Source organism: Engystomops pustulosus, chromosome 5, assembly GCF_040894005.1.
Source record: "Engystomops pustulosus chromosome 5, aEngPut4.maternal, whole genome shotgun sequence".
Lineage (NCBI taxonomy): Eukaryota > Metazoa > Chordata > Amphibia > Anura > Leptodactylidae > Engystomops > Engystomops pustulosus.
The window spans coordinates 143,826,482-143,841,712 of NC_092415.1; the positions used below are offsets into that span (position 1 = coordinate 143,826,482).

Here is a 15,231-nt window from a genome sequence, read left to right on the forward strand (position 1 = left end):
GATGGGAACACAGCGCGATCACGCTGTGTTCTGTGTGCTGCCAGGGACAAGCAGCTGCGCGCACTCGGCACAGCAGACACATGATGCCGGGAACGCGCAGCCACTGCTCGGCACACGCTCACCCCAATTCAAAGGAATCTCTTATCTGACACCACCCGATGATGATTTTAGCATGCTCACACCCGCAGCCACCACCCCCACCCGTGCTGCAGCTCCTCCTTTCTCACCATACAGACCTTGGAATCGTCAGATCCCAGGGGTCATATCTCTGGAACGGAGGGTGCTAGAAAGAAAATTCCAAGTGCCCCAGAATCAGGATGCTAGAGCCTGCTTTATGGTATGTTCAGTTTGGGAAGTCTGGCGTGGTGAAAGGTCCTCTTTAATGCAAGTCAGCGTGTATTATGTTAAAATCCTATTTATGTTTCATTCTGTTGGATTTGTATATGCGACATTTATGTGGATTTAATACATTTGCTAGGCTTCTTACTGTTACTCAAAAATATGCTGTCAAGCTATTTTACTGGTGTTGAGTTTAAGCACTTTAAGAGGCAAGGATTATTCCTATCTCATGTTGCTATGTGGATTCATTTGAAGATAAGTGTAATGTCAGCAGATTTAAATGAAAGAAGTAAGACTGTCATCTTGAGATTAAAATTCCATCTAAATCCATTCAAAAATCTATGTTATCATGGTCAGGATGTTTTGGACTAGACATTTTAGGTAACTATGTAAAATGCAACAAAAAGTATACAAAGCATGCAACAAAAATCAATAAATGTGAAATAATAATACAAATAAAAACCTTATTAAACCTTGAATAGTGCCTACATATTCCACAGGGTTTTACAGATAGTGGGGGGCACACAAAATAGGATATAAAATGGTAATAGCCATCAATGAAAACATAAGGAATGAGGGGAATGCTCACAAGAGCTTACAATCAATGAGCTATGTGTTTCATAACTTTAGTAATGTAATTACTTGTGATTGTGTTAAATTCTGCACTAAATTGGGACTCAGGTTTTACTTTACGTGATAGTATAAGTATAGGAATATAAATTATTGTGGATTTCTTTGACATCCTAAAACACATATTTCTAGTGTTTTTAGGAGCAACTGAAATAAAGTGTGATTCTAAATGGCTTTGAGCTCATCACTCAACACATTTTCCCAAATACAGTAATAAAATTACATGTAATGCATAAATGACTACTGTATATTATATATTAATTTAGGAAAGGACATACATTTGACAAGCAATCGTGTAATAGATATCCAGGAGCCAAAATAGGATATTATAACTGACTTCATGTGAACAGGAAAGTTCCTCGGTCAGTTTAAGCGTCTAACTGCTAAAAATGCAAAAATACAGCAGTCTGATTGTCTTAAAGAATTAGGGGCACAGGCCCGAAGTTGAAAAAAGAATATCAAAAATATCTCTTAGCTTAGATACTGCAGCTCAGTTATGTGGAAGTTGGATATTTATAGAATGACAACTTAGATACAGCAGATCAGCCGTATAATATTGTTGGAACACTAGCTGCAAAAAGTGGGCAAATTAATCACTGTTGCAAAGTAACCAGGCAGTCTGATTCTGCACCAGATTGAGCCGTGTCTGTGTAGTAACTCTAGAGTAATATAAGACTGTCCTATTGGTTGGAACAGTTTATGCAAAACAACTGGACCAAAATTTTGGTCCACTTACATAATTTTTGGTGCACACTCTGTTTTTGCTCTATTTGTTGTGCTTGTTGGAAAAGGGAAAAAAAGTTGCCCAAAACTCTTGGTATATCTGGGCATTGATAATTTTTTTAACACAAATCCCAACATTTCCAATCATTCTGTCATCTGCCCCTGTGAGAAGTGATAATGTTCCGGCTACAGTTGCATATTTCTCTATAGCTTCAAATGTTACATTTTCCATGCTGTCACATTTAGTGAGAAGCTGAATTATACTTTTTTGTTTCTAAGGTAAATTTATTTTTGCACTAATTTTTTTATATATAAACCTACGCTGATAACAGTTCATAAAGCATTCTACAAGAATCATAGGAAAATGGGACCACAATTCGGAGGAGGAGGTCGGAGGAGTTTGTTTGCCCTTTAAGGCTTTAAGCAGATGTAGAGAGAGTAGAAGTTTTATGTTACCCATTTAAGGAATTATTTTGTTTTAGTCCTATCACAATTCTATGTCGTCATCATAGTATTGTATAATGTTATTAGTATATGATACATAAATGGATTAGGAAATGTGGAGCTCTACTGTGCAGTCCATTAATAGTCACACAGTTATTTGCCCAGGGAGTTCTTGGCTACAGGAGGGTGAATAATGAATTAGCTTTATGTACAGCTGAAGAGTTATCCTGTGGTTTTTACATTTTTCACCTATAGTGTCTTTTTTCCATAATAAACTCCTACAGTGTTTAGCGGAAAATGTCAGTGATATTTCTACTGATTGTTTTCATGAATAAGCATATTGTTCTATGAGGATGGTAGTAACTAGGTCAGACCTCCGAGACTTTAGTACATGAATGAATACCAAAAAAATGCTTATTCCCCTCAGCAAAGGGAAACATTTATACTTTGTGACTGTAGCCTGTGCAAAACTACATAGACTTATCCTCCTACACATATTACATTATATGTGAGTATAGCAAGAATTAATTTAATGTGGTTGGCCACTCTTTTACATAAATTGCCAATGTATATTTACTTCCTTAATAATAATCCCTGAATGTTCATCCCCGAGTGATTCAGCATTCCTGCTACATACTTTAGTGCTGTCTGCAAACTCTGCGTGGATCTTTTCTTACATATCTGAGCAAAGATCAAAAAAGTTCTTTTGTTTTGCTCATTAATATATACTCTGCACCCCATCTTGACAGAAAATTTGCTAATTTATACAACCAGAAGCTGAAATATCACATGGTCATAGTATTCAGACCCTTTGCTGTGACACTCATATTTAACTGACATCCTGTCCATTTCCTTCTGATTTTACTTAAGACTCCTTCTTTGGAGTCCAGCTTTTTAAAATTAAACTGATTGGACTTATATAGACAGGTGTGTGCCTTTCCTAATTAAGACCTCACAGTGCATGTCAGAGCACATAAGAATCATGAGGTCTAAGGAACTGCCCAAGGAGCTCAGAGACAAAATTGTGGCAGGGCACATATCTGCCCAAGGTTAATTTCTGGAGCACTCAAGGTCCCTAAAAGCACAGTGGCCTCCATACTCATTCAATGTAAGAAGTTTGTGGTGCAGAATGTAGATCAATGAGCAAAAAAATTACTTTTTTGATCTTACCAATCGGCTGCAATGAAACGAAGAGTGAAAAATTTAAAGGGGCCTAATACTTTCCATACCGACTGTAGATTCAGGTACTGTGATTGCGGTAATCTTATATTTGTTATCCATGACCTCCCTTCCTTCCAAAATCAACTTATGGTAATGAGCCTGAAGGGCTACCCTAACCCCTCTGTTATCTGGCTTTACGGACTATTGTAGATAAAACAGGTAGGACGGCACTCACTTTAATCCGGTTAACATAGTAAAAACGCTTTATTTATTTAAGGCAGGAACAATACATGCAGGTAACAGTAACAAGCAATAGGACGCCATACACATCTAACGCGTTTCAGGCCATCAGGTCCTTAATCATAGATGTCATAGCTGAAATGGGAGCTGGCTGATATACCGAACACCCCGGAAGCAGAACCACCTGCTACTAAAGGTGCTCGGCAATCAGCCACTCCACAAACAGTATATGCAAAAATGCAAACAACACATAATTAAAATCAATATTAAATAGATATATCAATAGTTTAAAATCAAATCGTTTCTAACAATAAGACCTTTAGGGAAAATGCAGGCTCATCACAATCCAAAACACGCGTTGGGGATGGAGTCATCCCGGGCATTGGAGCATATTTACAACTACATCTAGGTAAGGCTCTTACTTTAACGGTGAGCTGTTATGTGTTTGTTACGTGGCATAAATGAGGTTTATTAGCATATACTACATTAAGTCATACATTTGTTTATTTAGCTAGTCCCACCAAGGTAAACAGCTAGTTCCTTTCCTGTCCATGATTTATGAATGTCTATAATTTATCCTGGCATGACTCTTTATTCTGTGCATCGCTACCCTTGTATTGCATCTTTTATGTAAACATTATGCACTTTTCATTGTATGTATTGTTGGTAATAAAGATTGTTATTTTTTTTTACTATAAACAGTATTTATAGTCTGGCTTTTCTTTTTTTGTTCTTAGAGGTACAATTGGTTATATAGAATAAGATAATTCAGACAAGTGATCAAATACAATAACATCCTGAATGGAAGGAAAATCAAGGTTAGGTTCAAGGTTAAGTTAAAGACACTTACTTGTTTTTTGGCGCTTTCTGAGTTCTCTTTGGATACTGACATGTTGCGCTTTCTCCTTCCTTTCCTGTCTCGTTTTTTTTTGTTTATTTGGATCTTTAGGTGTTATGTAATAATTGTAACTTTATTAACTTTATTTATAAGTATTAGCATTAGTATAAGTATTAGCATATTCCTAAAAGTTTATTTTAAAAGAAAGGGGGTCATAGAAAACAAATTTTAGGAGATTACCACAGCCACTGTGCCTGGATCCTATGAGTAAGTGTCCCTGGTTTATCATGCTTAATTTTGATTGTAGGTTTCTTACAAATTTGATTAAGGGCCATTTCTCAAATAATACATAACTCCCAACATTTGGGATGTTGAAAGGGAACCTCTTCATGTTCTCTATTCTGGTAACGCCACCCCTACCCCCCCCCCCCCCCCTTCACTATTCATTTTGCTGTGAAATTACCGGTAACCATAAATTATCAATATTCACCAGGGTTGAGACCTTGGCCACACTGAAAATCCATGGCTGTCCTGTTAAATCTTGGATGCAAAAGCAAGTGTTAGTTCCTAGGGAGGAGGAAAAAAAAAACAAGGGATGGTTGTGATGTATGCTAATCTAATGGAACCATAGCTGAACCCACTATGCCCACATTTATTTAACATAGAAATAGGTTAGCCTATAAGTTAATATACAAAATGTACAAAAATGTGTGTTTTAAACAGTTTATTTGGTTATGACTATTGTAGGTATTACAGGTAGGACACATTTCAGCAATATGCTCCATAAATGTACTTTAACCACATTACTGATTTTCATGAGGAATGTCTTAAATCCCACAACTTATCTAAGAATATGTTAATGGCCTTCATTTTCCTATCCATTAATGGGTTCATTAGTAAAGCCTGTTAATGAACTGCAGCAGATTAGACATCTTTGTATTTTAATAGAAACAACAATACATGTTTGTTACAATTGTTGACAATAAAACCACAGTGAGCCATGATTCATTTTGATTAAAGTAGCTTGTAATTTGTTGTGACGGGCCAGAAAATTAGAAAGATATGAAAATTTCCCAGGATTATTTGTAGTTTTATGCTGTTTATTTTTTATGTAATACATTGCCATCTTGTGTTGGCTTTTGCATTTTTGAAGTTCAAGTTTTAGTAATTCTTTGGTCAGATTAACTAAATGTCTGTTGATTTGTGTGCATAGGAGCCACAACTGTTCAAATGGCACAAATCGCCTTCTTTGCTTGTATTGTGGAATGACAGCATACAGCAAGCCATGCTGTACTCTTAGTATACTATAGGCAAGGATATCAGACAGTGATCACTGAGGATGGTAGGAAGCAGGAACTAAATGACACCTACTATCCACATTGAATTCCATAAAAGAAAGCCTTTTCATCAGTAACCAAAACATAACTGAATTTAATGTTATTAAAAATTAATTACAGTACCCTTTTAGGCATAATGAAATAATTTATCACCTCTTTGCAATTTTTGTGTAACATCCAATACCCAGGACCAGGAGTCTTACCACTAATTGCTGTACCGCATGTGTGTAGCAGAATCTCTCATTGAGAGTCCTCAATTTCCCTAACTCTGACACGCACATATGTGGGGCATATTTAGGTGATAAACAGCCTTCTTACAGTAAATTTATCACCATTATGATACAATATCCAAGTTATTCAGGTATACATAAACATAAAAAGATGATTGGAGTACAACCTTAGAACTATAACGTAAATAAATTGTAAAATGTGGAAAATAAATTTTTAACACAAAAACATTTGTTTAGTGAATCAATGAAAACTCGTTCCTTAATCCAATTTTCCTGATCACTCTAACAGTTCTAAGACATTCCTTTCCATCTGTAGGGGAGGTGCTTCACTACAATGCATGTGCATAATATGCAGTCACATTCATCTAAACCAAAAACCATACCAACATGAGCTTGGAGCAAAAGCAAACTAAACCATAATAAACCTGTTTATTGGGTCTTATGATATGCTTTTTACCTTAATCCTGATTTTCTGGTCACTCTAGCACAGCTGATATGAGTGGAAACCTTCCCGGTGCCTAAAATCTGTAAGGGAGGAGCTCTGAGCATTAGCAAAAAGTACATCCACATTCATCTCAATAAAAAGCCTACATCCTTAGGTCAGTAATAGAACAGACATACCTTATATACTCGAGTATAAGCCTAGTTTTTCAGCACAAAAAATGTGCTGAAAAACCCAAACTCGGCTTATACTCGAGTAAAAAAAATAAATATATCTAAACTCACCTTTCCGGTGACCCCTGTATATCTTCTGTGCGATCTGTCCGGCAGCGGCGGCAGGCTATATACACTGGGGCAGGGTCTGGCAGGCTATATACACTGGGGCAGGGTCTGGCAGGCTATATACACTGGGGCAGGGGCTGGCAGGCTATATACACTGGGGCAGGGTCTGGCAGGCTATATACACTGGGGCAGTGTCTGGCAGGCTATATACACTGGGGCAGGGTCTGGCAGGCTATATACACTGGGGCAGGGGCTGGCAGGCTATATACACTGTGGCAGGGGCTGGCAGGCTATATACACTGGGGCAGGGTCTGGCAGGCTATATACACTGGGGCAGGGTCTAGCAGGCTATATACACTGGGGCAGGGTCTGGTAGGCTATATACACTGGGGCAGGGTCTGGCAGGCTATATACACTGGGGCAGTGTCTGGCAGGCTATATACACTGGGGCAGGGTCTGGCAGGCTATATACACTGGGGCAGGGTCTGGCAGGCTATATACACTGGGGCAGGGTCTGGCAGGCTATATACACTGGGGCAGTGTCTGGCAGGCTATATACACTGGGGCAGTATCTGGCAGGCTATATACACTGGGGCAGGGTCTGGCAGGCTATATACACTGGGGCAGGGTCTGGCAGGCTATATACACTGGGGCAGAGTCTGGCAGGCTATATACACTGGGGCAGGGTCTGGCAGGCTATATACACTGGGGCAGGGTCTGGCAGGCTATATACACTGGGGCAGGGTCTGGCAGGCTATATACACTGGGGCAGGGTCTGGCAGGCTATATACACTGGGGCAGGGTCTGGCAGGCTATATACACTGGGGCAGGGTCTGGCAGGCTATATACACTGGGGCAGGGTCTGGCAGGCTATATACACTGGGGCAGGGTCTGGCAGGCTATATACACTGGGGCAGTGTCTGGCAGGCTATATACACTGGGGCAGTATCTGGCAGGTTATATACACTGGGGCAGGGTCTGGCAGGCTATATACACTGGGGCAGGGTCTGGCAGGCTATATACACTGGGGCAGGGTCTGGCAGGCTATATACACTGGGGCAGGGTCTGGCAGGCTATATACACTGGGGCAGGGTCTGGTAGGCTATATACACTGGGGCAGGGTCTGGCAGGCTATATACACTGGGGCAGGGTCTGGTAGGCTATATATACCGGGGCAGGGTCTGGCAGGCTATATACACCGGGGCAGGGTCTGGCAGGCTATATACACCGGGGCAGGGTCTGGCAGGCTATATACACTGGGGCAGGGTCTGGCAGGCTATATACACTGGGGCAGGGTCTGGCAGGCTATATACTGGGGAGGCTGTGACCAATGCATTTCCCACCCTCGGCTTATACTCGAGTCAATAGGTTTTCCCAGTATTTTGTGGTAAAATTAGTGGCCTCGGCTTATACTCGGGTCGGCTTATACTCGAGTATATACGGTATATGATATTCCATAATTTCTCCAAAGTTTTATGAAAAAAAAACTGTTCAGCACATACTGCAGTGAACTAATTGTAACAATTTTTGTTTAGCAGCATACAAACGGGGTGGTAAAGTGGTCAGGAGGGGAGCCCTCCACCTCCTGACCACTTTACCACCCCGTTTGTATGCTGCTATCTTACTGGCTTATTGCCAGGTTATCTGTATTTCGCACTAGGGTTTGCTTCCATTACCTGTATTGAATGTATACTATGATTGCATTGTAGGCATCCATTTACCTAGCATTTACCTTTATGGCAGCTTGATATATGCATTTGCACTTTATACCTGTTTTTTCAATACTTAGGGGTGGCTTGGGTATATTTTGCCCATTCAGGAGGTGTCTTGTTTCTGCACCAACTACAGTGCACAACATGGTAGATAATTGTATGTACTTCGGTACAATTTTAATTGATTTTAGATATGTGTTTGTGTTCAGTGTTTGATACAAATAAAATTTGTTATGTTTTTCTGAACCCATTATGTCAGTGACACACTGCTTTTTCTGGCTTTTTGATTACTTGTTTTGAGTGTGTCGACCATTACTTTTACTTGGCGTTACACTTTGCTGTGCAAGGTTCATTTTTCTTTGATAGTCCAAAAGTACAACCACCACACAGCCATTATAAATCCCTATCCTAAAGAAACATTATCAGTATCAGAAACAGGTCTGATTTGACTATGAATTAAATTGGTAAAATAATAATACCCATGAAGTGTTGCTTGGATCATTGTTTTTCTTGAAGGTCTATTTGTTTTATTTTTTTTGCACAAGGCCTGTTTGAAGAATTGACAGTAACATTTAAATTGCCTTTAGCGCAAGTCACACGTTCTTTTCTGTCTATTATTATTCTGAAGTTGTGATACACAGATCCCTTCCCCCAACCATTACTTGGTATGACTACAAACACTGTGTTCATGCAAGACACAAATTCAATAAAAAGCATCTAAACATTCCTAAGGGAATAAAACATGATGTAATTTGTCAGAATATAATGAACATTCTCTATCTTTCTATGTCTAATGCTCAATAGCACGACATCATTAATTTTACATACTCGGCATTGAAATTACATTACTCCTGGTTTAAAGCAAATTGAATTTATTATCTTCTATAAATATAGAAAGGAATCTGGAAGCAAGCAAAGTCTGTTACCATAATATATTGGTAGAGAATGATCTCATGTGAGTAAAAAATATATATTGCAGCTTTATATTAAAGATAATATTAATACCACTGTCTCATTAACACATCTTGTGTGTCAATGTCCTGTCCTCCATCTTTATTATACATAAGTGGCACATTTGCTAATAGTATCTGCGTAGATAGAAAGACAACATTAAACTCTACTAGACTCATCAAAGTGTCTAATGCTGGATGATAAATCTAGCTAAGTTTAAAGTGAGAGACACATGACCATTGGTGGTCCGTGAATCCTGGACCATACGGCTGCCGGTATTTCACAAACCAAACACAGTGGCAGGAATGAAACTCCAAGCATCCACGTAGAACAACATCTCTGAACTGAATAGTTAGGACCTGCTGTTCCACGGAGAAGAAGTGACTCCTCGTATATGATTGCTCGGAGTCCTGACCTTGATACTGTGTTCTTTCCATGAAGTTTGGCCAAGGCACAGTCCGGATTCATGGACCAAACATGGTCATCTGCCTCAGGTCCAAAACTGTTTTATTAAATCTTACACCTACTATTTGTTGGCTTAATTTACAAGAGTAATGTTTTGATCCATTTTTGTCAGGAATCCACACCCTTTCAGAGAAGGTTCATTTTCTCATACAAACTATAAAAGGGTCTAAAAACATTAAATGTGTCACAAAGCATTTTAGACAAGTTTTTCTGATTAATTTGGTAGATTTTTGTGCCTCTATTTGTTGAAGTGAGATCTATAACACTTCAAGTAACCATTATGGTTGGTCCCTACCTGCCTCTGAGACACATTGCTTAAAGGACATCTACCACCAGGATCAAGGATTGTAAGCCAAGCACACTGACTAGTGTGTGCCCCTCTGCCAGGATCTACTCTTCATTTAGCTTATTATGCCCTGCTTTTTACATAAAAGGCTTTTACAATTATGCAAATGAAGCCTGGAGCCCCAAGCTTTTTTTCTTAAAAACCAGGGCATAGGAAGCTTAAAGATCATGTCATAGAGGGCACATACCTGCATGTCAGAGTGCTTGATTTACAATACTTGATCCTGGTTCTTAAATGTCCTTTAAGCTTGAGGCCCATTGGTGCTACCCAATTTCCGTTTAGGTTATATCAGATAAAATGATGCATCATATCAGGGACATAACTAGGAAAGGCTGGGGCCCATAACAGACTTCTGAGTGGGTTCCCCTTATATTTGTACACTTACAAATGTGAGTTACAATCACACACATTTATACACTCAAATATATATACACAGATTTATATAATTATATACATACACATGCAGTTTTTTACTCATACACAATTATGCACTCTTACACACATTTATACTTTGGTATATACATTCATACAGTTATTCATATAGTATAAACATATCATACAGCATATACACACGATATATATAAACACACATGCAGAATATACATAATGCGGATGATGTGCACTTTTATATACATATTATACAATACACATTTATATTATGCAGTTTACATTGTGCAGTATAACATGTATATAATGGTACACATCTTTCATTCCTTAGTGTAGCAGGTCAAGTCCTGGGAACCACAGCAGGCCCCATAGCAGCTGCTATGGCTACTACTCCTGTAGTTACACCACTGGATCATACTGAATATTACTATGCCTGATCCTTAGTTATAATACGCTACATCTAAAGTCACAGTACAGTACCTTTCTATTGAGAACACACACATTTGTTAGGGGTAGTTTAGAGGAATAGGGGTTGTCTGACTGCTATTAAACGTGAAAAAATGTCTAGGAATGACTGGTATGCATATCAAAATTGTGTCCCTCTTTAAGTGGTCATAAAGATTACATGCGGAAATGCCCATTGTCTGTGGCTTAAGGGTGTCTGGCCTGTTTCTTAGCATTGGTAAACTCATGTGAATAGCCACTGACAGTCAGGTTGTATTTGCTATTTAAACAGTGACAAGTACAGGTACAGCCTGGTAATTAGTGGAACATGTGTAAGGTTGTATGAAGCACAGGCACCTTAATGTATTAAAGCCTACTGAACATACAATGCTGTCTTCCTGCCCACCCTAACAAGTGCCAGAAGAAGACTGTATCCATCTCTAAGATGTACATGTGCTATGTGAAATAAGTTTTGCTGGACTACTAAATTGATGGCCTATCTGTGAGAATGGTCATCAATATTAGGTCGCTGGTAGTCTGACTAGTCATTTTGCACAAGCAGATTATAAAAGAGGTTACAGTACTCTAGAAATAACTGTGTTCATCATTGTTTCCCATGCAAAGCTCTGTACTATTGGTATTGCAGCTCACAACATCTCAATGTGAAATTACTATAACATGCAGCGCAACAACAAAACAAAAAGTACCCAGTAAAAAACAGGGAACACACCTCTCACTTGTGATGTGCTGCGGGTATTATTCCCAATAATCTTATATTGATAAAGTATTATCACTTTGTCCGTGATCTGACATTTCTTTTATAAGTGTGTAAGTGTAAAAAGAACAAACAACCTATACTTACCTCTCTCAGGAGCTCCAGTCCAGGAGCACCTTCTGTAGCCGCCAACCCCTTTGATGTGTGGTTACATCACGCCAACAGTGAACCTCCACTGAAACCTACAGACTTTCATTGGTTGTGTGCTGTTGTCAATACTGAGCCTCTGTATACAAACCATGTACAAACTACCATCATATTGTTATTTATGGCATGCAGTTTCTAAAGATGCTGTCATACTATAGAATTCTGGAGAAGAAAATTGCATGATTCAAGTTTTATTATATGGTTGGACTTCTTAGGTGAAGTAATTATTAACACATAAGCTTTGATTCACTGTGATTGGAGGTAACTAGGGTTCATTATCTCATAGTCTGTGTGGTGTGCACCATGGCCAGTGTTAGCCATGACTATGAGACTATGAGATAATGAACCCTAGTTAACTAAGCCTTACCTTAGACCCCTGATGAGTTTATGGCGAAAATGAAACGCGTAGGGTCCTAGGGTCTGTTAGGGGAACATGGCAGGCGTAAAAGTCAGTTTAAGTAGTCTAGACCAGCAATCCAAACTTATATAGGAGCATGCAGATAGGGCCAAGTATAGTCCCTTGCTCTAAATAGATGCACCTCTGCCAACTCTCACAACTGTGACAGCAGAGGTTACTGCAGTGAGGATCTAGAGATCACTACTTTTTGATACTGCCTGCCTAACCGAAATCCATCCACATTAGTTTTTACATATTAACTCCGTCAGCAGATGCGCCAATAATCATAGCGCAAGAAACTCAGAGTGGGTCAAGGAGCACACATGCTCACATACCCACTAAAGACAATAACTGACGAAGTGAGAATCTTTTTATATGTTGTTTGTCTGTCAGTATAGTTTTGTCCTAATAATTTTAATTGAGAAATAAAAGCTACGTTTTATTTTCCGTTAAGAATACCTCCAATCACAGTGAATCTATCAGAAATAGGAGATATTGTCAAATAAATACACCGCTATATCACCATTCAGTGAACACATAAGCTTACTTAGTTACCATAGAGTCATACATTACTATCCTTTTCCATTGCATCATGTTGGTACCATGTCACAGCATCTGAGAGAATTTAGTATGCTGCAAATGGACCACATAAATGCTTACTAACAAATGGGTAGATTTACCTACTCCCCCAATCACTGTGTCCTTTCTTTTAGAAATTGGAAGATGAAGAAAGTTATAGACCAACCTGTTTTTTAGGATTAGTGTGTTGGGTGGGCATGTGCGGCTAGTTGTGACTGTCCATATTTATATATCATAATTAATTTCATCACCAGATCTATCATTCACAGCGGTTAAGAACAGAATAAATTCACTGTTTGAAAGGATTGAGGCAACCAGGACAGACACCTTACCCTTATTTGAAGGCATTTGGAACCCATGGATCACAGCACAAGGTTCACCAAACCTTTAGAGGGCACTAGCTTTAACTCCCTAATAAGCTTTAGCAATCTCACATGGCATATCTGTACACATGGCTGTTCCCGTTATCTACACTGACACATATACAACTATACTGATCTTGTACAAACCCCATTTCCAGGTTTCCTACCTTCTAGTTGTCCATGGAAACCAATCAGAGGTCAGCTTTAATTTTGTAAACAGCTGTGGGAAAATTAAATCTGAGCTCTGATTGGTTGCCATGGGCAGCTACAACAGTTCTGCTCTAAGGGACTTCTGATAAATCCTTCCAAGAAGGTCATTCGAAAATATTTAACAATGGTTCTATGGTTACACATTAGTGCCTCAATAAGGAGCCTGAAATCTTCTTAAGTTTAGCCCAATATGATAAAAAAATATATTTTCTCTAAGGGTTGTGAATGTAATTATTTTACATCAATGTTTCTTCACCCATTTCTAACTCTTGCTGTTCTTTTTTTCAGGTACTTCAAAGGCTCGGAAAAGCAGACGAGACAAAAGATGTGCAATTTGAAGAATATGTGCAGAACTTCAAAAGACAAGAGGTAAGATGTGTCTGTTTTATTATAAGCTTCAGTAGGAATTTAGCAGTTTTATTGACTGCTGGCATAGACTTGCATTGTATGATTGGAAATAGAAATGAGAGAGGGACATATAGACACAAAACCTATGAGTAGATGAAATACAATATTAATCAATATAACTAAGTATGAAGTTATTAGTATATTTAACTGCTACTGGTTCAGGCTGTAGTCAAGACTATTTAGCTTTGATGTATAGACTACAGTACAGTGCCTGTGGGATGAACATTGAGCATGCCATGACAGTAAGGCACAGTGTTATGGATTTCTTCTGTGTTCTGTATTCTTTGTTATGTACATGATCATTGCTTCTATCCTGCCTGAGTTTCTACTCTGCCCTAATAACAACATTAATGATCTGCTTGACATCATCCCCTATAGCAGTGGTGGCGAACCTATGGCACGGGTGCCAGAGGTGGCACTCTGAGCCATTTCTGTGGGCACACAGACCATCACCCCAGGACAGAGTTCACCAAATAGGACCAAATCCACCAAGTCCCAGGCATCTTAAGAGATACTGCTCTCAGTGCTATATTAAAGCAACACTTCATTAGCTGTTAGGAACTGCAGGAAAAGTGAGAAGGTGTTGACAGAACTGCAATGTCTTTGAAGGTCATCCTGCTGGACCTACCATTTTTCCTACAGAGAGACCCTGAAGAGAAGCTACAACAAGAGTCTGAATTTGCTCTCCTTCTTTCAACCGTATTTGTTGCCTCAGGGGGGCGATACAATTGAAAGATGTGGAAGAACAGGTATCAATAAGTTACTGCTTAAAATGCCATGTTGGCACTTCACAGGAAAATAAGTGGATTTTGGTTGTAGTTTGGGCACTCGGTCTCCAAAAGGTTCGCCATCACTGCCCTATAGCCATATATAGCATTAGACACGAGACAACTGAAGTATTCAGGTTTGTGAGAGAGTTTTCTAGCTATGCTCACCATAGGGGAGTAGATAAACTATGACAATATTTATGTGGAGTAGCGAATGCAATGATGAGTGATAGAAAAAATATGAAAAAAAAACCATTAAAGGGAACCTGTCACCAGAAGTCAGAATTTTACTGGTGACAGGTTTGAATAGGCCTTGCAGAATACACTACATGACACCCTGATTGACAGCTCTGTTCCCCTCTGTTTCCATAACTTTCCACTTGGCCCCCACAGCTAATGAAAAACTTATTTCCCCTCCCACTTTCTGCTAGTTCTCAATGTGACATCTACTCACCACATAGGAAACCTTGTGCCTGCGCAGTGAACCATACACCCAAAGGGAGTGGTCCAGGCTATGTAGGGAGTTTGCATACCTGAGTGCTGCCAGGCGCATCGAGCCCCCAAGCAGCGAACTGCGCAGGCGCCAGGGTGTACGGATCACTGGGCACATGCGAGG

General features: G+C 39.3%; 1 protein-coding gene across 5 annotated transcripts in view; it reads left to right on the plus strand.

The window, feature by feature from the left end:
- The window catches only part of AMPH (amphiphysin), a 118,634-nt gene that overhangs the window by 23,334 nt on the left and 80,069 nt on the right, over positions 1–15,231 (plus strand). For all 5 annotated transcript variants that reach the window (XM_072153287.1, XM_072153288.1, XM_072153286.1 and 2 more), the window contains exon 2: positions 13,729–13,809. In XM_072153287.1, the coding sequence (XP_072009388.1) occupies positions 13,729–13,809 (81 nt within the window). The remainder of the gene's footprint in view (positions 1–13,728; positions 13,810–15,231) is intronic.